General features: G+C 39.6%; 2 protein-coding genes across 3 annotated transcripts in view; one reads left to right on the forward strand and one right to left on the reverse strand.

Moving 5' to 3' along the window:
• LOC148361460 (ectonucleoside triphosphate diphosphohydrolase 7-like) overlaps positions 1 to 7,735 on the reverse strand; it is a 19,808-nt gene extending 12,073 nt beyond the window's left edge. Inside the window, exons 1-5 of one of the 2 annotated variants that reach the window (XM_088342149.1) lie at positions 6,836 to 7,735; positions 4,274 to 4,358; positions 3,108 to 3,266; positions 2,755 to 2,960; positions 2,491 to 2,641 (exon numbers count right to left, since the gene is read on the reverse strand). In XM_088342149.1, the coding sequence (XP_088198275.1) occupies positions 2,491 to 2,641; positions 2,755 to 2,960; positions 3,108 to 3,266; positions 4,274 to 4,281 (524 nt within the window). In that variant the 5' untranslated portion in view covers positions 4,282 to 4,358; positions 6,836 to 7,735. Of the gene's footprint in view, positions 1 to 2,490; positions 2,642 to 2,754; positions 2,961 to 3,107; positions 3,267 to 4,273; positions 4,359 to 4,953; positions 5,136 to 6,835 lie in introns of those variants that run through there. The other variant, XM_088342148.1, reaches the window with a different exon arrangement.
• Positions 6,853 to 16,940, forward strand: LOC148361461 (mitoferrin-2-like). Its single transcript, XM_088342150.1, has 4 exons — positions 6,853 to 7,292; positions 12,931 to 13,159; positions 13,232 to 13,288; positions 14,729 to 16,940. Exons 1-4 carry the CDS (start codon positions 6,963 to 6,965, stop codon positions 15,271 to 15,273), a joined length of 1,161 nt encoding a protein of 386 aa, XP_088198276.1. The 5' UTR covers positions 6,853 to 6,962; the 3' UTR covers positions 15,274 to 16,940.
• The last annotated feature ends 8,295 nt before the right edge of the window (positions 16,941 to 25,235 follow it).

A 25,235-nucleotide genomic window follows, 5' to 3' on the forward strand; every position in this document is an offset into this window, starting at 1 on the left:
CCTGATGGAGGGTATCAATGATGGTCCTCTGGACAGCAGTCAGATCAGCAGTGATTTAGTTTACTGAACCAAGCTGAGTGTTTTTAAGGCTCAGGAAACCCTCGCAAGGTGTTTCGAGTTAATTAGATGATTCAGGTGATTAGTTGAATAGCCTACTTGTATACTTTTTCATGATATTCTAATATTTTGAGATAGGATTTTTGAGTTTTCTTAAGCTGTAAGCCAAATTCAGCAATATTAAAATAATAAAAGGCTTGAAATAGTTCAGTTGATGTGTAATGAATCCAGAATGTATGACATTTTTGTTTTTTTAATTGCATTACAGAAAATAAAGAACTTTATCACAATATTCTAATTTTCTGAGACAGTCCAGTATACTGCGAAGTAGTATCATGTTATTTAGCTTTGGTTTGGCTTTGCGTGTACCTGAATAGGATAGACAACTCAAGTATTGAACAAGATAAAGAAATTTTGCATGCAATCAAATTTGTCTCTGAGCCACAGATACTCATAGAAAGAGCCATATATGGCTCGCGAGCCATAGGTTCCCGACCCCTGCTCTAGGTGGTCCTCGTGTTGTCAAATAAAGCAAATTTCTTGAACTATGAGTCTTTTTTTTTTAAATACACATTATGATACAATGAGAGTTTAAGTATTTTTGGTTTCATTATTCAGAGCAATATTGTTAAAAAATACACAATGTCCCATTATATACATTGTGGATACTGTGTTGTCACTTATCCTGCCAGGTAACAAGTGCGCAACTCCATCATGTTTTGATATAAGATAATTCCTTATCTTATGTGTTTTTTGACAGGGTGGCCAAATACATGTGGTTCCTCCTAAAATGTCAGCTTTTAATGTAATTCTTCATCATTTTCATAACAGGATAGCTTATCTCATTGACCTTTCCCTTCCTCCGCACTTTTCAAGTTACGCTGGACGCTTTTTGCAAAATAATTCTCTCCCTCTTGCTTGCCCGAGTGTGCTTAGTTAAGACCCATTTATAGTCAGTTGGCAACACTTTACGAGACTACAAAACTTGGTTTGTTTTAAAGTCGGCTGAGTTTTTAGCATGTCTGCGGCACATTTCTGAGTTCGTAGATCGAGTCAATTTCATAACCACTGGCCAAAACTTCTAGGACAGGGACACCTCGCTACAGGCATGTCACGTTAGTGCATGCTTGCCTTGCGCACTCATTTATAGAACAGACTTACAATTAGATCAGTGGCCCTCAATTGCTAGGAGTGACATCACTTGTTCTCAGCCAATCAGAACGTGAGGATGAGAACAGCCGGTGGCTGCCAATTTAAGTCGACCATCTTTGTATCACATGTTATCCATACGCTTGTACAGTGGTTCCTTTACGGATGAATTTAGCTTTGTAACCTAAAACATTTGTAAGTAGAGTGTTTTGTATCAAAAATGTTTTGACGACGTGTCTGGGGCACTTGTAACGTATCCGGAACAATTGGTAGGGGTGAAGTTCGTCCCTTTTCCTAAGCCAAAAACTCATTTGGAAAAGTATTTGAAGTGGATAAAGCCATGCCTTCGCCCTCACATTCAGCTCAGCGTGAAGACAATTGATGGAAACCAGAACAATTTTATTCATTCTACAGTAAGTATTATTTTTGTTAAATTGAAGTTTACGCTGCTGTTGGGTTGGTTATAACATGGCACCCTATCAGCTCCTCCGTGCCACGTTAATTTGGCATATTACCATGAAATAGAAACCTGGACACGCCTTGAAAATTCTGGAATGGTTTTGTTCCGTCATAGGTTATGAACTTATAATGGTATCTGCAAAGACAGCCTACAGAAAACGTTGCTTCTTTTGTAGCATTAGATGCTCCAAAAAATGTAAGGTGACATATCTAAAACCCATTATGTACACAAAGGTAAACAATGTGTACATACCCTGCTTTACATTTGTAGTAAACGTCCGTCAGAGCTGACAAATCTGAATCAATTACTATGTGAAGTTGGAACAGGGCTGATGACTTCCTCATAGATTGCCAACATTACAAGGTTATAAGCGTCTTTGGACACCTTGTTGCCATGAATATAACTTTGTATATAATAATTGAGGCCCTTTTCTACTGTCTTTTGAGAAGTTTGCATACCAAAACAGAAATTATGCGGCTATGCAATCAGAATTAGCGACTAAAGAGCCGCTCCAGTCGTTTCAGCCGCCCTTTTTGCTCCGCGTAACTATGAATACCGTAACTATGGTGGCCGTGGCTTAACGCTCTCTGTTGGATCTATTCTTTATTTTTTCGTCCATGCTAACAATTTTAACATAGCAAGCACACCGGTCTTTTCTCATCTCCCTCTAAGGTCGCAGTGAAGTGCTATGGGAGAAGACCACCAGGAGGTCCTGCCCCACTATTTGAGACCACTACATTTGATTAACAGCAACATTTTTGGCCGTGTGATAATGCTGCATGATAACGTGGATAGTCACCCAGCTCCTGTTGAAAATATGATACCTTTCTGGCAACAGCCTCATGCCGGCTGTGCAGAGGATGTATAATGGCGTCTCTTTATGTTTGTTGGAGGGCACGTGAGTGGCAGCAAAGCTAAGCAGAGGATACAGGTAGTCGCTGGCACTGGTCGGCGAGGTTGCCAGCGAGGAGATACCTGAAAGAAAAAAACTAATTGCAAGGGGTGCCACCAAAGAAGCAAAATTTTGCTGAAAAGCACGGCATGAGATTCTATCAGATGTTGAAAAGTGTTTTCTTTCTCTAATGTACCCGGTTTAATCTTCTTGACTACAGGTTGCAGGTTAAGGTCCCTCATCTGCCGAATATCGAGTAGCGTATGGGGGTTTCCATTGTGAGGGGGCCAGTAATATACAAAAATACGAGAGCCGCTGCTGCCGCAGTCCACGACCACGCCATAGTTAAGACCCACGTCCTGCACGTCCGTGGCCTCCATGGATTCAGCACTGGAGAGGTACCTGGAATTAACCAAAGCCTAAGCCATCAAATATAAATAAAAACATCTTTAACAAGAAAGCCTGTGAAGTAAAACACCTGCACATCTGTTTTGATAACTTATCAGGAACATTTGTGTTTACTTACAGTACACACATGCTTTCACTCACTTGCTCAAACGAGTCCCATGTGGTCTGCGGGGGGCCCGCAGAAGACTCTGGTAGGTCCCAAGGAGGACCAGGATGGAGGTGGCCACCAGCAGCAGCAGCAGCTTCTGCCTGGGGGCCACACCACAGTACCAGGACGCCGGCAGGAACCACAACGTGATCCTGAAAAGACAAATAAAACACAAAACCTTGTAAAACAACAAAACACAGGTATAATGATTATGTAAGAGAAGATGGAATTAAGTAGGTATATCCAATACAAAATAATACAGAGATATTATTTCACTACAACAATTTTCAGAATGGGACTGCTCAAGGATTGTTTATGTTGGAGCAATGAGAGAAATACACGGATACTTGCTTCATGGGAATTCTCCAAAATTGCTCCATTATAGAAAAACAGGCAAAATGGCCCAGCATTGTGGGGCCGATTTAAGATTGAATTTGGCTGCTCGGAGTGGTCAGTGGTTCGGGAGCTGTGGTGCCTAAAATGGCAGCTAGAGGGTGTGAGAGAGCAATTTGGGGTGAGACCCGCGGAGGTCTAAAGTACAACGGTGTAAATTTTCACAAAAATCGGTTACGCTGTTTTGGAGCCCATAAATCACATACATGCACGCACGAGGATTTATAAAGTAGTTTAGATAGATTAGATTACAGTTGGATTAAATTTTGTTGAATGTACAAGAAAAAGGTTGAAACTTAAATCATCAAGACTGAGTCTTGATGCGCTTGGACAATTTTGAGACACTAGAAGCTCCTGGATAACCCAAGCATCAGTGTTTAGAAAACACCGATGGACACTATACTTTGTGAAAATGCTTGGGAGATAAATGAGTTGAATGTGACAAACAAGCGATGAGACGACTTTGGCAATTTTTAATCCCAAACATAATCTGCAACATCTTCGTATCTGTAGTGCATTGCACCACACTTCTAGTGAAGTATAATGTTGTCGTTTTTTTTTCTACATATGATGTTGAACTGCTCTTTTGCCTGTCTTTGTCTAATATTATTTCATTTTTGGATCAAAAATTGTAAAACACTTAAAAAAACTGCAAGTTTAAAAAACAAGTAATAGGTGTTGCCATGCAGAACGACATGTGACGTCCAGTTAAAAAAAGTCTTGAGCACATACATACTGTATAAGCCAGGAAATGTAGATGCGTTACCGTGCCATATGTCCACCATGTGTGGTTGTTTGAAGCACACAAACGTCACCTCATGGTCGCAGAGACTCCCACACACGACTTTGACCTGTGTTCAAAACATTTCAATACATTTTTTTTGTTATTGTGGACACTATTGGCTCTTGGTTGCAGTAGTTTGTTTGGACGGAGTACACGTGTTAGTTTCCTGTATTTACAGCCCTATGACAGTTTTTCTCAATAGACAGCTGTTGTATGCAGAATATTTAGTTTATGATCTCAAGTAAGTTGTTTATTTAGTAAATTACAGCAGCCATGTGGCACTTTGTATTAATGGTGCACTAAAATCATATTAAGATTCCTTGCAGATTGCAACATGTTAAAGAAAAAATATGATTTGTTTAGCCTTAAACTACTGCCAACTATTTCATCAGCACTGTACATTATATCAATATGACAGTTTTTTGAGAGTAAATATTTATACGTGAGTGTTCACCCGTGTGATTGACTAGAAATTTGTTGGTTGCTCAACACGGTATAAAATATTATTGATAAGACTAAAGCTTTTCTACTTCCGATGACGAAACAAGAGATTAAAAACATCGCCAGTGGCTCTTCCATCTGAACATTGCGCTCTGTGATATCGCTTAGCATTCAAATACCTACGAAATCATATGTTGTTAAATTACGTCATTTTAACTTACCGTAACGCGCTGTTTACGATCCGTGACAACACTTGTAATGTATTCAACAGAGAATATGATAACATTAAAATTCCGGAGGAAACAATGAAATAATGTTTGAAAGCGACAAAAGAAGCGTCCGTGAAGATTCAGAACAACTACTTCCGGTCGGCATTCGATACTACGCGATAACGTCACAGAGTACGTGGCTCTATTCAGGAGACGCATTCGGGTACCTCCGGAAAAGACGGGATTTCAACGCTCTTTAAGATGGACGTGAACCTCAAAATGGAGTTGACATTGTGCTAATTTGAAAAGCAAATTGTGTATGCAAAAGGAACTCGGTTGCCTTAAATCATCATTTACATTCATACACTTTGTTGTTTTACAGTCGGGGAAAAATACTGTCATAACAAGAGTGAGTTTATATATTATCTGTGATGTTTTGGTATTCAATTGATTGGGAATTTATTTTTTACAGTTAATTAAAGGGACACTGTGTAATATTGACCACGAGGTGTCAATGCATTCTATGTAATATTGTGTATTTTGCTTATCATTTAGAATTACATTAAGAATGCATAGAGAAATAAAACAATCAATTAGTAGTAAACGAATATACAACTTGCAAAGATTGTACTGTATTTACATTCAAGGAACAGTGCGTATTACTTGACAGATGTCACTGTGTGTGTTGTGCAACCAAAAACATGTGCTACAAAGTACAAGGGAGATTAAAAACTACGGAGACTTAAAGTGACTAAACTACACTGTATTTCTCATGTTTTTGTCTACCCTTCTGTGAAGAGAGGAGAAAAAGAATAAAAATGAAAAAAAAACAAAGAGGGTAAACAAGAAAGGAAAACAGAATACAATAGAAAGGGGGAAAGGAAGGAGAAATGTATAAAGACAAAAGAAAAGAAGAGAGGAAAGAAAGAAAGAATGAAATGAAATCATTTGCATTTATATAGCGCTTTTCAAGTCAATGACTTCCCAAAGCGCTTTACAATGTGCTCCACATTTCCCAATAGCGGCCTTGTATTGCAGCCATGTAAGACGCTAACCTGCTTATTGGGGGTATTAGGGGTTCAGTGTCTTACCCAAGGACACTTCGACATCTAACACGGACGAGCCGGGATTCAAACTGGGATCCCTTAAACCCAAGACGAGCGCTCTACCTCCTGAGCTACTGCCGCCCCGAAAGAAAGAAAGAAGGAAAGAAAAAAAGAAAGAAAAAAAGAAAGAAAAAGAGAGAAAGACAAGAAAAAGGGAATAAGAGAATAGAAAATCAAAGAAAAAAGAAAAGGCAAAAAAGAAAATAAGCAAGTCAAAGGAAGATGAAGAACGGAAACAAGAAAAAATAAGAAAAACAAAAAGTCAAACAAAAAAAGGCAAAATAGAAGAAAAAGAGTTTTGTTTTGCTTTTGAGGTTACTGTAGAAATAAGATGGCAGCAATTCATGCTAGCTCCCTCCAGATAAGCCTAACGATATGTCAAATAAATGCAAACATCTCCACTTACAATTATTACATATTTGCTTGTGTATTTTTAATTTTTTTAAATCAATATTGTTTTTCTACCATTTTCAGGTGGCAAATAATGCGTATTGTAACTTTAGACTTTTGTATTAAGGTTGAGGCTTATATCTATCATCCTGCGGGCCGCAATTGGGTTTGATGTTGATGGATCAATATTGGGGTTTTTGTGACGAATGGAGTTTTTTTTCACCAGAAGGAGGCGCTCAATAGTACACACTGTCCCTTTAACTGCAAACGTTGCGGACATTCACATTTTGCGCAATATGAACTTGGCCGCCAAGGACGCAAACTGACCAATGAAAAACAAGCCGTCATTTATTCTCATCATAACAGCCAATGACCTGCCGAAAACCATACAACGTCACCTCTAAGGTCCGCCCACAGTAAATCCACGTTTCCGCGTGTCTTCGCGCTAGATGAGCGACCCGCCTAGTGACGATCCGTCGGCGCCAGGCAAGACCGGCTGGATCACGTCTCAGGTCCGCCATCTAAATGGAAGCAGGCGCGTTCGTGTCCCGACGCTCCTCGCTGGATACGACGGCGGTCGACAATCGAGTTGCTGGGGTGGCACCCGGGACAGACGTTCGATGGCTGGGCGGAAGATTGCTGCGCAACTCTGCAGGATTCGTCGGGATTTTGCCCGCGAGGGGATCCGGAGAGCAGGACTTTTCCCCGGTGTCGCACAGAACAACTTCGGCGAGCGAGGCGGACGTGGACTATGAGGGGCTGCCTCAGGGCGCCACCACCGGCACACACATGCTGGCCGGAGCCGTGGCTGGAATTATGGAGCACTGTCTCATGTACCCTGTTGACTGCGTGAAGGTAATACATCACCCAGACGATGAATTCCCTTAACGTGTTTAACTTTAATAGCGAATTCTCGTTCAGTTTCAGCAAAAGACGCGTTGCGTAAACCAGGAAGGCCGCGAAGCGACCCTCTCCTCTAATGGCTACAAGCTAACGAGCTAGCAGAGTAACCCTGCTAGCTGACCTGTAGCCATTATTTATGGATAAGTTGAATAACAGCGAACAAAAACGGTATTTTACCAGTCTGATGTATCGACTAATGACATTTACTGTAATGTAATTCGCAATTATGACTGTTACTCATCTTCGGCCATGTCATCGATCAACTTTTGGTAAAGCGCTTTTTTGTCCGAGCAGTAACCAAGTTAAAAGTCATTATTTAAAGAAATATGCCGACTTTTGTGATGAACGGCTACACAAATAAACGTGACTGTCATGTTAGTGGCGGGAACTAAGAGCCAAGAACGAAGTCACGGCAATGACAGGTTGCATTCATTGAGAATCGTGTCGGTGACATTCGATATCACGTAATCTCTTATTTTCGTATGATGTGTGCTTGTCGTGACTTTTTGCAATATACACTAATTAACAGTTAATCATTTGTAGAGATCATATCGGCTTATAAACATTTACCATCAATCCATTATAAGCACTAATGAAATTGTGAATATGTTTGATTTTCGAGAAGGTTTGTTCAAACCTCACTTTGTGTTTGCTGTTAAAAACGTAATATTGGAATATAATATTGTGAATTGCTGTTGAGATTGTCATGATTGTTTTCTGTTTTTAGTGTCAATAAATTTGTTCAAACAAAAAAAAAAAAATCTGCACCGCTTATCCTCAGTAGGGGGTGCTGGAGCCCATCCCAGCTATCTTCGAGCAATGGGCAAGGGACACCCTGAACTGGTTGCCAACCAGTCACAGGGAAAACGGAGACAGACAACTCACTTGCTCATTCTCACATATCTGGCCAATTAACCTGAGATGAATGTTTTTGGGAATGTAGGAGGAAACCGGAGTGGCCGGAGGAATCCTACGCAAGCACGGGGAGAACATGCAAACTCCATACAGTGGGTTTGATCTCATGACCTCAGAATTGTGCCGTACACGCGCTCACCACTGCGCCGCCGTGCTGCCCTAAACACTTTACCGTTTAGAGAATTTGTTCGATTATCAAGAGAACCCCTCCAATTTCGCTGTACAGTACTACTGTACAATTACAATGAAGGTCATTCATTCATTGATACTCCACTAACCTGACTTTCTTGTCAACTGTTGAGAAAAGTTAAAGGGACAGTTGTTATTATTTGACCTTTATATGTTGTATTTTAGGGCGGCACAGTGGTTAGCGCGTGTGCGGCATAGTTCTGAGGTCATGAGATTGAACCTCCTGTGTGGAGTTTGCATGTTCTCCCCGTGCTTGTGTGGGTTTCCCCCGGTCACTCCCGTTTCCTCCCACATTACAAAAATCATGCATGTCAGATTAAATGGATGGTCCAAATTGTCCTTAGGTGTGAATGAGCGAGTGAATTGTCTGTCCCTGTGTGCCCTGCGACTGGCTGGCAACCAGTTCAGGGTGCTCCTGCCCACTGCCCGAAGATAGCTGGGATGGGCTCCAGCACCCCCGTGACCCCACTGAGGATAAGCGGTGCAGATAATTGATGGATGGATGTTGTATTTTGTAGTGCTACCGAAAATAAGTGATAAAAGCCTTTAGGACGAATCCAATGTATGGAGACTCAAAAAGGACTAAACCACACCATTTTAATTTTTATTTTGTTTTTCGCGTGCTTTTTATTTTTGTTACATTTTGGTACCCATAGCAGCTTGATGGCAGACAATAATGGCAGCTCCCCAAAGGTGAGGTGATATGTAAATTAAATGCAACATTTTGACCAATGAGCATTTAGAAGAATTTACATGATAAATTAAGGATTTTTGATTATTTAAACGATGTTGTTGTTGTAATGAATGTATTATTTTATATCAACGGGATGCTCTAAATCAGACCTGGGCACTCCAGTCCTGGAGGGCCATACGTCCTGCCAGATTTTGAAGTTTGCTCTTCTTTAACTCAGGTGATACAAATTATAACCTCGTTAGCAAGCTAGCAAGTGCTCGTTAACGATACTGGTGATTGGAATCACCTGTATTGGATCAGAGAAACCTCAAAAATCATGCAGAACATACGGCCCTCCAGGACCGGAGTGCCCAGGTCTGCTCTAAATGATGCACACTGTCCCTTTCAGAGTAGTTTTAATAAGGACCCAAAACATATCAACAGTGATTAGTCCGTAAACAGACACAACAGCCTAATTAGCACATCAAGTCAAGTCATGTTTATTTGTATAGCCCTTAATAACAAAGAGTCTCAAAGGGGTGCACAGATCAAATACCCTTGCAAACTACAGACAATTATGACACCATCCCCTTATATTGTCAACATAAAATATAGGTTATTCATATGCTATAAAATAGAAGTGTGTTTTAAGTTTAGATTTAAACATTTCCACTGAGGTTGCAGATCGAATCTTGGGAAGATATTCCAAGAGAAGATATACTATTATATGTTTGAAATGTCATTTCTTTGTATTCTCTTTTTCTTAATTATGGGGAAACGTTCAGTTTTGATTTGGAATATGCCATCCCTGCAAGGAAAAATAAAAAAACAGTAGTAGTAGACACTTGAAAGCTTCATCTTCAGCTTACTCCTTTTGGGCACATTGTATATGTATTGTGGCGCTCTCCATTTGGGCCCCACAGCACCGGGGCCCGAATGGAGTGCGCTCTCGAACCTGCGGATCTCTTCTTGACTTTTACTCAATTTTGACTGTTGTCCTTACTGTTGTATAAGAAAAAGTACATACATTAGTAGTGTGTCTAGTGCAGTGTTTTTCAATAAATGTGCTGCGAGATCTTGTCCAGTGGGAAATTGCCCAATTTTCATCTTGACTATAAAAAAAACCCCATGCCATTTCTCTGTGTCTTGGCTAAAAAGAACAAGGGATTTATATTTTAGAATTTGAAAAAGGGCTTATAGTTCTAGTAAATTTCAAAATCACTCTATTATTATTGACCAAAATGAGTAACGTGTTATCTCAGGAGCCAAAGGTTGTACTGTCAGTTCAGGCAACATAATAATTTAAGGTTTGAAAAAAAAAAAACTAAAGAAAAAAACCTTAAATCTGGCCTGGGTGTGCCTCAAGAATTTCAAACTTTTAAAAAAGTGTGCCTTGGCTCAAAAAAGGTCAAGAAACACTGGCCTAGTTTGCAAACTGTTCCTATATTAACGGATTACTTCCATTACAGTGTCTTAATTCACAAAGCTAAATCAGACATTTAGTAACTGTTAACAGGTTTGTACACAAACTTACTGTTTTCTGTTCCCTGGCGTCTTACAAGGAAGTTAAGAAGATAATTGCAGTTCTTACGTTTTTTTATTTCCAGAACGTCAGAGGAATGTTTGATGGAAAGCTTCCTTCTTGTTGCTGAGTCATCAGCCAAACTTTCCAACCTGAAGAAATCTTTGCAAACTTAGTCTCTGTCAAAGTTTACCCTGGCTGACTGTCGTGATGTTTACATTGACCCTGGCTGGCACGTAGACCTTTTAGCCATGACTTCACATTCCAATTCGCGAAAATGAGAATGGTGCCAATTGGTCAACACACTTGTCTCATTTCACAAATGCAACGTGATTTAGTAAATTGAATGAAGTCACAAGATTAGAATTGTTCTCAACCGTGTCATTTAATTCATCGGCGTGTCCGTCGAAGAGATGCTCCGCAAAATAAATGACAATACTACTAGTAGCCTTTAAAGTCCTTTGCTACATCTGACCATCATGATACTATGAAAGCTGCTTCTTGAGGCCACAGTGTCACTGTACTTTGCATAGGTTGACCACACTGTTATTGACCCCCACTCCCCAAAACGGTTGAGCAACACAGTCATAGTGACTGGACACATTCCAAGATTTCGTGAGCAAATAATTTCCACCCTGAACGGAAACATCCAGGACATTTATTCCACGTCACACTTCTTGATTAGAAGATTTGATAATCATTTGTAGGGCTGCAACTAAATATTTTTTTATTAATCATTAACCTGCTATTTGTTTTTCGATTAACCGATGAATCAGATAAAAAAAATACATTTGTAATTTCCTCTTCTTTATTCAAATATTGAAAATTTGGGGACCAGTAAAAGCTTGTCATTGTTTGCTGTTTTCTATTGATATAAGAACGTATAGTATGAGTATTTAGGCACAATTTACAAGGACAAAATAATCACCAATTAGCAAATCAACCTTTTGCTAATTAGTGGTTGGTACTGTTTTTTGTTGTGCACAAATAAACTTCATTCTTTCATTTAGATAGATAGATAGATAGATAGATAGATAGATACTTTATTCATCCCCGAAGGGAAATTCACTTTTCCAGCAGCATCCCTAAGCCGAGAACAATCGAAAATAACTGAGAACAATCGAAAATAACACGGGAGCTGCTGGAGTGGCTGCCATTCGTGACGGCGCCGGAGAAACGATTCAATTTGAATCATGTACAAACAAACAAACAATTGAATCATGTACAAGAAACGATTCAATCTGAATCATGTACAAACAAACAAACAATTGAATCATGTACAACAAACAAACAAAATATTTATGTTTCAATAAGTGGAGTGTTAATAAAATGGGGGGAAAATAATTTCTGACTGAAATAGAAAAAATATTTCTCTCACACACAAGCAGTTACTTTTAAGCTACCAAGCAAACGCTAGCACATCAAGTGTGTGACCAGACGTTAACTTTCTTCACTTAATCATTCGGACATAGCCAGAAAAGTAAGACTTGATGCTCAATTTTACGACCACTGTGTGAAAGTTGATTTTTTTTTTTTTTTTTTTTTTTTTTTTTTTTTTTTTAAATGAAGCACGATTTACCCTGCTTAAGATGATTTAACTGAGATAAAGAGTACCTTCCACACACATGTGCGCAGTCCTTAATCAGCAAATGCTAACATCAGTTAGCTACCAGAGACAAAGGTTACGTTTCCACACTTAAAAACACAAAGAACAAACGAATTAAAAATAACGTCTTATGCCTTTTCTGATGTCATCTGTATCATTGATGGGTCAGTGGTTAGGATTCCGCACTCTCACCGCCACAACTCTAGTACGATTCCCGTTGAAACCGATCTTTTGTGATAGTGGTCCGCTATTAATCAGTGCCCAAATGGTAAAACCTGGTAAGTGATATACATGAATAAGTACAGTAAGTAACTAATATATATTTTAAGTTGGTCTCGTAAACTCATGTCCTTCATTTTGCCACTTTATCAAAAGCTTTTAACTGTGGACTTCTGTAAACCAAAACGTATTACTTAAATGCCTTCCCTTGAGTCCACGATTTATTACATTTTTGAGTTTAAAATTGACAAACAATTACAATAATTTGAAAATAATTAGATTAGTAGCCCATCTCTTTACATTTGTCATCTAGGAAGTAATGTAATGTATCCTTCTGCATTGTATTCTTGTTAGTGCTCTGGCGTATCTTAGCCAGCCCCTGCTATTGGTAGCATCTTCTGATCTCACCACGCCGCCACTGAAATCATCAAAGCGTTCATTTTAAAACCTCTTCCTCTCCCTCTAGACTCGGATGCAGAGCTTGCGTCCCGAGCCGAACGTGCGCTACCACAACGTGATGGACGCCCTGCGGCAGATCGTTCGCACGGAAGGCATCTGGCGGCCGATCCGCGGCGTCAACGTGCTGGCGGTGGGTGCCGGTCCAGCCCACGCGCTTTATTTTGCCTGCTACGAGCGTATCAAGTTCACCCTGAGCAACGCCATCCATCCCGGTGCAAACAGCCACTTTGCTAATGGTCAGTTATTGTTCGAGTGCATTCTTTCCTTAAGTGTGTGTGCGTATGATTTATTTTTCTGTTTTTCTGCAGGGTTGGCAGGGTGCATGGCGACCGTCATCCACGATGCCATGATGAACCCAGCTGAAGGTAAAACCTTAAACACTTTTCAAATCACTGCTTTTAAAGCCCTTTTAAAGGGTCGGTGTTTATTATTTAGCACCTTCTAGTGGTAAAAAAAACTGTTCATTAATGAAAAATAATACTATAACAAGCAAATAATAATAAGCAAAATACATGAACTAACATATAAACATGCACTTTTAAAAATACTCATAGGTCAAGAAAGAAGACTTTTTTATTACACAACATGGCTCACTTTAAGGAAGCTGACATGTTTGTCTGCCATCTTGCTGCAAAACCAAACCTTGTGAAAAGCCAGGCAAAAAAAATGCAGGAAAAAAGTAGTGCGATTCAGTCACCTTGAGTCTGGTGTCAAGTGGTCAAATATTACATATTTTTTCAATGATAAGATAAAGACTTAAATTAACAGGGAACAAATGACCGTAACACATGGGTCTCCAATGTGACACTCGTGATTTATTTCCCCCAAAAGGTTTTTGACGCCATTTATCACAAAGGTTCCTGTTATCACAAGCCTTTTTTTGCTCAATGCATGCAGTGCATGCCGATGCCCCAAAAACATTGTGAAAGCCGTGGCTAAAACTATTAGAAGAAAAATCGTGGGTTTGGTCCCTTTGAGTCTCTGTAATTTACATTCTTCCTTGTGTTTCTTAGCACTTGTTTTTTTTTTCGGTTGTTTTTTTTCAATACACAATACAGGGACATCTAGTGGGCTATTGTTTTAAAATGTCCCTTTAAAGCAGCACTCCACATTTGACTTATTGGTCAGCCAGCGGAGGCCCTCTGTCAACCCCTAGTGGCTGCCTGGCACTTTAGTTGAAAATGTTTGATATTACAGTGTACATGGTTTATATATATACAATTTTTATTTATATTATACTGTAAAATATATAAAAGTTGCCTTTATATGGCTCTTTAGACCATTTTGGGTTATAAACCACTGCTCTCATGCCACTACTGCTTGTACTTTAGTAATTGTGCATACCTTTAGTTAAGTCAAGTCATGTTTATTTGTATAGCCCTTAATCACAAAGAGTCTCAAAGGGATGCACATACCACAGATAATTGTAAACCACAAACAATTATTACACCATCCCCTGATCTAAAACCTACATGAGGGCAAGGAAAAACTCAAAAACCTCAACATGAGGAAAATGAAGAAACCTTGAGAAGGGACCGCACATGATGTAATCCCCCTTCCAGGATGACCAGGCTGCAATGGATGCTATAAACAGACATTGTGAACGTAAAGTATAGATTATTCATATGCTATAGAATATAAGTGTGTTTTAAGGTTAGATTAAATCATTTCCACTGAGGTTGCAGATCGAATTTTAAGGGGAAGAGCATTCCACAGCACCGGGGCCCGAATGGAGAATGCTCACGAACCTGCGGATCTCTTCTTGGCTCTTGGGATGATACGGTTCTGTTTGTTTTGTCTTTCAGTGGTGAAGCAGCGTATCCAGATGTTCGGCTCTCCATACCGTGGCGTGCTGGACTGCATTGGAACGACGCTGCGCCAAGAGGGCCCGGCAGCCTTCTACCGCAGCTACACCACACAGCTGACCATGAACGTACCCTTCCAGGCACTGCACTTCATGACTTACGAGTACCTGCAGGAGGTGCTCAACCCGCACAGACACTACAACCCTACCTCGCACGTGCTTTCGGGCGCACTGGCCGGCGCGCTAGCCGCCGCCGCTACTACACCTCTCGACGTCTGCAAGACGCTGCTCAATACGCAGGAGGCGCACGCAATCCAGGCCGGCGTGGGCAGCTCGCCGACCGCGCGCCATATTTCCGGCTTGGGTGAAGCCTTACGGACGGTGTACCAAGCGGGCGGCGCAGCAGCCTTCTTTAAAGGCGTGCAGGCTCGTGTTATTTACCAGATGCCCTCCACTGCCATCAGTTGGTCTGTCTATGAGTTTTTCAAGTATGTTATCACCAAGCGGCAGCATGAGAGGCTCCTGCGCGGTGACGCTGACAAATAAGCATATTTTATGCCGCTTGGGTAGAAAATCCTCTCAGAGGAAAAAAGTCTCCTTCCGTTAAATGAGTTGGCCGGCAAATGAGGACAAACTCAAAGATGTGACGGTTTGAGCTCTCTACTAAGAGGTTGTTCAATGAGAGAATTTATCTAATTAAGTGCTCAAAGGTTAACCACAGATTGTTTAGTTTTACTACATAAAAAGTAACTTCCTTGAATTTGAATCCTGTATTTTGCACCCAAAAAATTAGCCAACGATCTAAAATAAAACACAAGCCCAACACTTGATAAAATTCCTAATGAAAATTGTCAGAAGTTGGTTTATAATGAATTGAAAAGGTCCTTTATCTATTACTCCAAATGAAAACATTTTACTGGGAAGAGTTCTGTTTCCATGGTTAATTTTCCAGAATTAACTGCCCACCAGTAGTCTGAATATACAAAAGCCGATTGACTGGAAACTCTGGAATCTGCCTGAATGGCTTCTTCCTGATCTATATTTGTCATGCTTAAACATCGCAATTTCTTATTTCCTTTAACAATAGACTTGTGCAGGTTTTTCGTTAGAAAGTAATAATAGACCTCACAGCTATATATACACCCACAGAACCGTAAGCTTTTCTTTTGAAATAAAAAATAAAATATATATACACTGCATATATAACATTACCCAAATTGCAGTTTTCAGATTTTCCCCAGATGTCTGATCCAAAATCTGTGGCTTCTTGCTCAATTCTGAGGATGGGTCTTTGTGACCTTGATTCCACAGGTGAAGAATTCTTGAGGAAAAAACCTGTATGCAGTACAATGTTTCATCTGCGTTTAATTATGCATGGTAAATAAGAAAACTATTTGTCAATTAATTTTCTGGTGTCGACCAGATCTTTGAGTCCCCTAAAGTACGGTACATGGTATACGTCGACACACACTTACGCTTAAGTGTTCCACAGACACGGGACTGAGTCCGAAAATTGGAATATTGGTGTAGTTATGTTTTTTGCATTGCGATGAAAACATTTTTAAAATAGTAGATTTCACACAAAACTGGATTATTGGAGGACTTTTATTGTTTTAATATTGCTGATCATAGTGTAAAGTTGACTGTAAGCTGTAATCAGCAGTATTAAAATATTTAAGTATAACAAAATATTTCAGTTGATTTGTAATGAATCCAGAATGCATGCTGAAAGCACTTTTTTAATCACGTTACAGAAAACTCATAATATTCTAGTTTTGTGAGACACTCCTGTATGCTGAGTAATTATATTTTAGATTATTGTGAACTGTCATTGATATAGCATTTCTTGCCAGCTTGCGATTAAAAGTCTAGCTCTAACACTTGCCTTCAACTAGCCGCCTTTTCGCAAGCGCACAAACATTACTGTTCCTTGTGGAAGCCATACAAGCGGTTTATATTTATTGTATCCATACCTTTCAAACCACACACAATCAGTATCAAGCTAAATTGACTTCTCCTGGGCTGTGCTTAGGGAAGTTTTGTTCTGTTTTGAAAACCAAAGCGAACCCCTAAAAGAAATAATGTCAATAATGTGAAGAAAGAAAAGGATGCAACTTGAGCTCTATTTTTGTTTGCTTGTAAATAAAAACGCCATAGGCAGCTCCTCGCAGAAGCAGGGTCTTCTCTTGATGCGCCTATGAGTCACATCTCAACACCTTTGTCCTTGAGTTTTTTTTCTCCCTTTCTTGTTTTGGCCACCTTTGCGATTATTTATATCACTTGGAGTAAGGGGAGGGGGCAGGTAAGGCTTTGTCATGTAAATTTAAGGTTGAAAATATGTTTAATTATATTTGTTCAGTGTTAAAGTTCTTTCTCATTTACCTTCACAATTTTTGGATTTTCTTCAAAATTTCAATGAATGTTCACTTATTAACAGAATGAGTGTGTCCTGTATTACTCAGGCCTGTCCAAATTGACCCTAGGTGTGGATGAACGAGTGAATTGTCTTTCCCTGTGTGCCCTGCGACTGGCAAGCAGTTTAGGGTGTCCACTGCCCAAAGATTGCTGGGATGGGCTCCAGCACCTCCGCGATCCTACTGAGGATAAGCGGTGCAGATAATGGATGGATGGAGTTTTTCATAACAAATATAAATTTTATTCTTCATCTGCCTAAATTGCCAAGATACTGATTGAAGATTTTTTTTAAAGAACATAATATAAATAGGCACTGCCAGACGAAACATGTTCACTCCAAAAAGCGAACTGGAAATGAACGCCGTGAAAAGGTGAAGCAGCTGAAAGCTATTTTAACAGCACAGCAGTGCTTTTTACAAAACACTGCGAGTCACATGAAAATGCTACAAAGGCGAGCTACAAGATTGCGACGCTGATCGCAAATACTGCAAATCTTTCACGGAGGTCAAATTAATTAAAAGACTGTTAAGAACGCCAGGCTGAATTGTTGGCCCTCACACATTTTCAGCTTACCAAATCTGGCCCGCTTTCTGAAAAGTTTGGACATCCCCGCTTACACAATACAGTGTGAGCTAGTGGTCAAATACGACACACTGTCCCTTTAAATTTAGCAAGTATGTTTTCGGTTGGCTAGCAAAAACCCATTACAACAAGAACGGACAGCAAAAGACAGCAGAGAAGTGTTGGCCCAAGGTTAGAAATTTAGATATATATTTTTTAAATTTAACAGCTGTTAAACCTAAATATTGACTTTGTTCTGTGTAAAAAACGGTCCCAGGTAAACGGACATTGTCTTGTTGTAGTACCCACATTATTCCATCAGAGTAAGCTGTTGCATAACAATTTGAGTTTCGAATATTTTTCACACAGTTTCGAATATTTTTACCGTTTCTCTTTTCATGTCGGCAGTTTAAAAACAGATATCGTTACAGATATCGGCACAACTCTATATTTATATTTTTTCATGTATCATTATTTTATTTAGTAAAGAAATTGAGTATCCCATAATGCATTGTGGGGATATAAAAAAAAGAGAGAGAGAGGGAGAGAGAGAACGTTTTTTTGGTCAATTCACAGTTGCTCAATGATAAACGATTATTGTGAGCATTAGCACGGATCATTGCATGTAAAGTAGAACCTGCGGGTGTGGATGGAAACATAATGAAGTGTTTCCCTACAGCAACTGCAAAAGCCATTAATCATGGATTGCGCTTGTGCACGCACGTTTGTATCTGTGTGTGTTTGTACTTTTTTTTGTCTGGCATGCCACGCACACGCATTGCTTTGATCTTTGCAATGTGGTATCCATGTTGCATCCTATTTTATTTTATTTATCTTCTACAACTTTTTCTTTTCATACAGTTTGCGTCGTGAGATCTCAACAAACAAGTGGTTAGGTGAAATAATAGAAAACACTTTTGTTTTGTTCCTTTTACAAAAGGAAACTTTGTGTTTTTTGTAAGACACTGCTAAATAAACAGTGTTTGAATTCATTCCCCTTCTAAATAGTAAAACTAAGAAATGTACTTTGTATTTTGTTTCACTGAATTTGGATAGCACTGAATAGTTAAATTGGGTATTTTTTTTTCGTTTTTCATTCATGGTTTTTCACAAATATATACTACATCATTTTTTCTATTGATTCCATTAACAAATAAAAAATGTTTTCAAGTATTCCTGCTGACATCTTTTCAGTTTTTAATTTGACCGTGCTACATGGCCGTGCGTGACCAGCCTGTTTTTGGGGGTGCTCAATCACCCCCAAATATTATAGCATTTTAAAAACTCTTTTCCGTATAACAAAAGACATGATAGGCTTAACTATGATGACAAATGATCTATCTATCTATCTATCTATCTATCTATCTATCTATCTATCTATCTATCTATCTATCTATCTATCTATCTATCTATCTATCTATCTATCTATCTATCTATCTATCTATCTATCTATCTATCTATACAGTATATATTTAGATAAGTAAAATAAAACAAAGATGTGAACAACGCAGTGTCGGAAATATGCCACTGTCTTGAAATGGTTCAGTCCATTTGATTCCTAGCACCGCTATTGCCTCCCTTCCAGCTCCACTTTTACTCGGCTAGTGTCACTTGTGGCATAGCGGTGGAGTCTTTGGAGGCTCCGGTGTATTACGGTGGCAAATGAGAGTATGTTATACAGTGTAGGAACAACTATTTTACCAACTAACTTTGTTATAATCAACAGATATTAGACAAGTCATGTTTATTTGTATAGCCCTTAATCACAAGAAGTCTCAATTTTCGCCGCACTGAATCGAATGCAACGATGACACAGCTTAATCCGTTTGGTGTAGGAGGGAATTTTAAAGTGTTCCATAGGATGCATCATTGTATAAGTCCCATACATTTTTTTCTGTAGGTATACGTGTGTGTATATTCGATTAGAAATAAATTAGTAAAAACTGGGCATGTTCGTAGCAATAGTAATTCTGCTAACCACAAAGTCTAATGGTTTTTTTTTGTGTGTGAAAAAAAAAAATCTCCTGACGATGCCGGAATTTAAAGGGACATTGTGTAATATATGAACAATAGATGTTGCTGTACTGTGTAGTGCAACTGAAAACAAGTGCTACAAATCACAAGCAAAAAATAAAAACTGGAGACTCAAAGTGACTAGGAAGCATTATTTTGCCTCTTGTTTTTTTGCCCAGCCTTACAGTTTTTGGTTTTGGGGTGTTCCCCTTAACAGCAAGATGACGAACAATCACCTCTAGGTTAGCCTCATGTATCTAGTCCAGACCATTATATAAATCCTGATTTGCGTGCGCTCGTGTGTGTGTGTTCGTATGTGGGTTATAGGCCTGATACGGCCGAACCGATTTTCACGAAATTTGACACAGTAGTACTTTCGGCTTCTGGGAGTGTCTTTAGCTAGGTTTTGTGTCAAGGCAACCCCAACAAAATCATAAAAATCTGTTTGCATGTACAGTACATGCTGCTCTAAAGCTGCATGGAGTCATACTGCTCTTTGGCCCTCCCTACTGGCTCCCTGGCGCATCTTCAACAAACCACGGCCCAAACAACCTCGCTCAAATAGAATGCCTGGCAATGCCAAGCCCAGCAACAACGGGCCATTATGCTTGTGTAGAATAAATGCAAACTTTTTGACCTATGAGTACCTAAAGAAATGGACGTTTATATGATTGTTTGTGTATTTTTGCTCGTGATTCAAATCAATTACATTTTATTTTACCTTTATTACCATTAGGAGGCGCTAAATGGTACACAATGTGCCTTTATTTTGGTACATAGCGCAGCTTTCAAATGTATATCGTTTACAGCGCTTTGTAAGTTGTATTTACGATCAACCAGTGATAACTCTTTTTTTCTTGTTTGGTCTGCAGCTGCATCTGGTAAACACTCAATAAGTTTCCTGCGTGAAAATTTACGTGTGTTTTCCTACACACTGTCACTTTGGGCCCAGCGTGGGCAGCTAGCCTAGCGCTCAGATTGGCGCCGCTCGTCCGTTTCCAGAAAACGTGACGCTTTTCGCCTCCCTTGCACGATAAAACTGGGACGCTGGTCTCCAAATATTTACAAATGCTTGATGGACGGGCGTAGAGTGTCTTCTGGACACCAGCCCAGACGAACGCCCACTGGTGACGAAAAGAAAAAGCTTTTCCCAAACATTCCCGAGTGCATTGAATGTATTATGCGCTGTCGGGAAATGTGTCGTGAGAGCGGAGGTGGACGACAATCTGCAGAACTGTTGGTACTGACCTACATTTACAATCTGAATGATCATATTTTGAAATTGTGTTTTAATTTTTCCCATTACCCTTGGTTGGAATTTAATTGTTTTCATTGTCATCGATAACACGGTAGTGAAACTTTGTATGCAACAAGATTAAGTCAACTTAAGTCAAGTCATGTTTGTTTGTACAGCCCTTACTCACAAGGAGTGTTAAAGGGCTGCCCAGACAACATACTATTGCAAACTACAGACTATTATTACACCATCCCCTGATCTTAAACCTACATGAGAGCAAGGAAAAACCTCAGCACGAGGAAAATGAAGAAACCTCGAGAAGGGGTCGCACATGAGGTAATCCCCCTTCCAGGATGACCAGGGTGCAATGGATGTTGCATTAACAAACAATACAACTAATATATATATATATATATATATATATATATATATATATATATATATATATATATATATATATATATATATATATATGTATGTATGTATGTATGTATGAAATAATTAAAGTATAATGTACTATAACATAAAATAAAAAAATGATGTCCAGGTTGCAACGGATGTAGCATTAACATACAATACACAGATATTGGCAACATGAAATAAAAATCATTCATAAGCTGTAGAATATAAGTGTGTTTTAAGCCTAGATTTAAACACTTCTACTGAGGTTGCAGATCGAATCTGAAGGGGCATAGCATTCCACAACACCGGGGCCCGTATGGAGAACGCTCTCAAACCTGCGGTTCTCTTCTTGGGTCTTGGAATCACTAGTAGACCAGCTTTTTCAGATCAAAGGCTCCGGACTGGAACATAGGGGGAAATTAAATCTGAAGGGTATGAGCAAGCAAGTCCATGCATGATTTTGTATACTACCAACAGAACCTTAAATCACATCTTAAGCTAACAGGGAGCCAATGCAGTTTAGCTAAAATCGGGGTAATGTGATATAACTTTCTTGTCTTAGTTAAAAGCCTGACTGCAGCATTTTGTACCAGCTGCAGGCCTTCGGGAGACAGGAGAGTAGTACATTGCAGTTATCCAGACGGGAAGTAACAAATGCATGGATTATAATCGCCGCATCGGACTGGGACAGCATAGGGCAAATTTTAGCAATGTAGCGAAGATGGAAAAAAGCTGTTCTAGTATTATTCTTAACATGTGTTTGGAAGGACGGATTAGAAATGGCACTCCTGGTTAAAAAAGTAATAAATAAGCAGAGATGTCATTCTCAGTCTGGCTCTGGGGCCAGATCCTGACTTTCTGTTCTCAGGCAGGCAACAGTAAAAGAAAAACAACTTAAAGTTTTTAGCTTACCGTATATTTTCACTATCATGGTTTATCATTCAGCCTACATATGTTGCCTACCCTGAATATTATAATCAGAGATGACAGATCGGTATTTTCCAAGTTTTCATGTTTGGCATTGAATGTTGGATTATTTTAACTGTTGAGTGAATAGAATTGTACACCTGCACCAACTCACCATGCTATAGAAACTCATGTGGGAGCTATGTAGAATATATACATGTTTGCCTTATTTGCTGTACTGGTTTGAAATGAATAAAAAAAAGTTTCAGCAGTGAATGTGCAATTAGACTACTTCAAATCAAACTACCATGCTTGGCCTTACTGAGAGTATATCCCTTAGTTTTTAGTTTTTAAACATTTTCGATGGTCACTAAGTCCCGAGATTTTTTGATGAAAAAAGTGTAACTTTGCCAAAATGTTTGGAAAACACAGGCACTGAGTTCTTAACCGGAAGTCTAATTTACAAAATAATCTTGTTTGAATTTGCTTATTTGAAATGTCAAAATGCAAAATAAATATTGAATGAACTGCAAAATATTATATATCACTTTATAAGTTACAACACTTGAGAATTCCCAATTCAGTTTGAGTAAAAACGCCAGCATGCGGTGCAATTAAGTCAATACAAATATTTGACTTTTTCACAAATGGAACTCCTCGTCGCATGGTAATGACCTCACTTGCCCAATTAAAGCTGCTTGTCCTCTCTTTTGTAAAGTTTTAAATAGATTTAAGTGCTACTTGTGAGAACAAATTCCCCTTCCAGGACCCCTACATGTGGCTAATAATCAATCCTTATGAACCCCCACTTGTACCCCCTCCTTTACCTATCCAGTGGAATAAATGGTGTAACTTGTAGCAATAATACCCCTTCTTTCACTATCACGACCCCCACTGTGCCCCCCTTTTCGCACCTCCACTGTAGAGGGAACAAAAAGGTCAATGTGCACGCGCGTCTTTGTATGGTCTAAGAGGCATGTGCCCACCACACCTTATGTGCCCCCCCTTAACCCATTTTCCCCTATTTATAAACGCCATAGTAGCAGTGGGGTGCTTTTAATGGGACCTTTTTCTCAATAAGCAACCCAAATTGGAGCGAGATGCTGCATCTGTTCCAGCATATCCTGCGTTGTCTTTCATGTTTTATTCGGTTAGAGCTGGTTGGTGTTGGAAATTATGTATATGTTCAATCCAGGCGTGAATATACAGGGAGTGCAGAATTATTAGGCAAGTTGTATTTTTGAGGATTAATTTTATTATTGAACAACAACCATGTTCTTAATGAACCCAAAAGTCTCATTAATATCAAAGCTGAATATTTTGGAAGTTGGAGTGGGGCTTTTTTAGTTTTAGCTATTTTAGGAGGATATCTGTGTGTGCAGGTGACTATTACTGTGCATAATTATTAGGCAACTTAACAAAAAACAAATGTATACCCATTTCAATTATTTATTTTCATCAGGGAAACCAATATAACAGCTCAACATTCACAAATATACATTTCTGACATTCAAAAACAAAACAAAAACAAATCAGTGACCAATATAGCCACCTTTCTTTGCAAGGACACTCAAAAGCCTGCCATCCATGGATTCTGTCAGTGCTTTGATCTGTTCACGATCAACATTGCGTGCAGCAGCAACCACAGCCTCCCAGACACTGTTCAGAGAGGTGTACTGTTTTCCCTCCTTGTAAATCTCACATTTGATGAGGGACCACAGGTTCTCTATGGGGTTCAGATAAGGTGAACAAGGAGGCCATGTCATTAGTTTTTCTTCTTTTAGACCCTTTCTTGCCAGCCACGCTGTGGAGTACTTGGATGCGTGTGATGGAGCGTTGTCCTGCATGAAAATCATGTTTTTCTTGAAGGATGCGGACTTCTTCCTGTACCACTGCTTGAAGAAGGTGTCTTCCAGAAACTGGCAGTAGGACTGGGAGTTGAGCTTGAGTCCATCCTCAACCCGAAAAGGACCCACAAGCTCATCTTTGATGATACCAGCCCATACCAGTACCCCACCTCCACCTTGCTGGCGTCTGAGGCGGACTGGAGCTCTCTGCCCTTTACCGATCCAGCCACGGGCCCATCCATCTGGCCCATCAAGACTCACTCTCATTTCATCAGTCCATAAAACCTTAGAAAAATCCGTCTTGAGATTTTTCTTGGCCCAGTCTTGATGTTTCAGCTTGTGTGTCTTGTTCAGTGGTGGTCGTTTTTCAGCCTTTCTTACCTTGGCCATGTCTCTGAGTATTGCACACCTTGTGCTTTTGGGCACTCCAGTGATGTTGCAGCTCTGAAATATGGCGAAACTGGTGGCAAGTGGCATCTTGGCAGCTGTACGCTTGACTTTTCTCAGTTCACGGGCAGTTATTTTGCGCCTTGGTTTTTCTACACGCTTCTTGCGACCCTGTTGACTATTTTGAATGTAACGCTTGATTGTTCGATGATCACGCTTCAGAAGCTTGGCAATTTTAAGAGTGCTGCATCCCTCTGTAAGATATCTCACTATTTTTGACTTTTCAGAGCCTGTCAAGTCCCTCTTCTGACCCATTTTGCCAAAGGAAAGGAAGTTGCCTAATAATTATGCACACCTGATATAGGGTGTTGATGTCATTAGACCACACCCCTTCTCATTACAGAGATGCACATCACCTGATATGCTTAATTGGTAGTAGGCTTTCGAGCCTATACAGCTTGGAGTAAGACAACATGCATAAAGAGGATGATGTGGTCAAAATACTCATTTGCCTAATAATTCTGCACTCCCTGTAGTTCCCTGCATCCTATCCTTTGATTTTTTTTGTTCAGTTAGAACTGGTTGGTGTTGGAATATTATGTAGTTGTTAAATCCAAGCATGGGTATGTTTCCCCTGAATCATTTTACTTTTATGTTCTGTGCAGTTAGAACTTGTGGGTATTTCAACATTTCCGGCTTATTTGCCTTTCATGTCTCTGTCTTTTTAAAAACTGAATGTT

Source organism: Urocampus carinirostris, chromosome 8, assembly GCF_059441175.1.
Source record: "Urocampus carinirostris isolate Australia breed hairy pipefish chromosome 8, RoL_Ucar_1.0, whole genome shotgun sequence".
NCBI classification, from domain to species: domain Eukaryota; kingdom Metazoa; phylum Chordata; class Actinopteri; order Syngnathiformes; family Syngnathidae; genus Urocampus; species Urocampus carinirostris.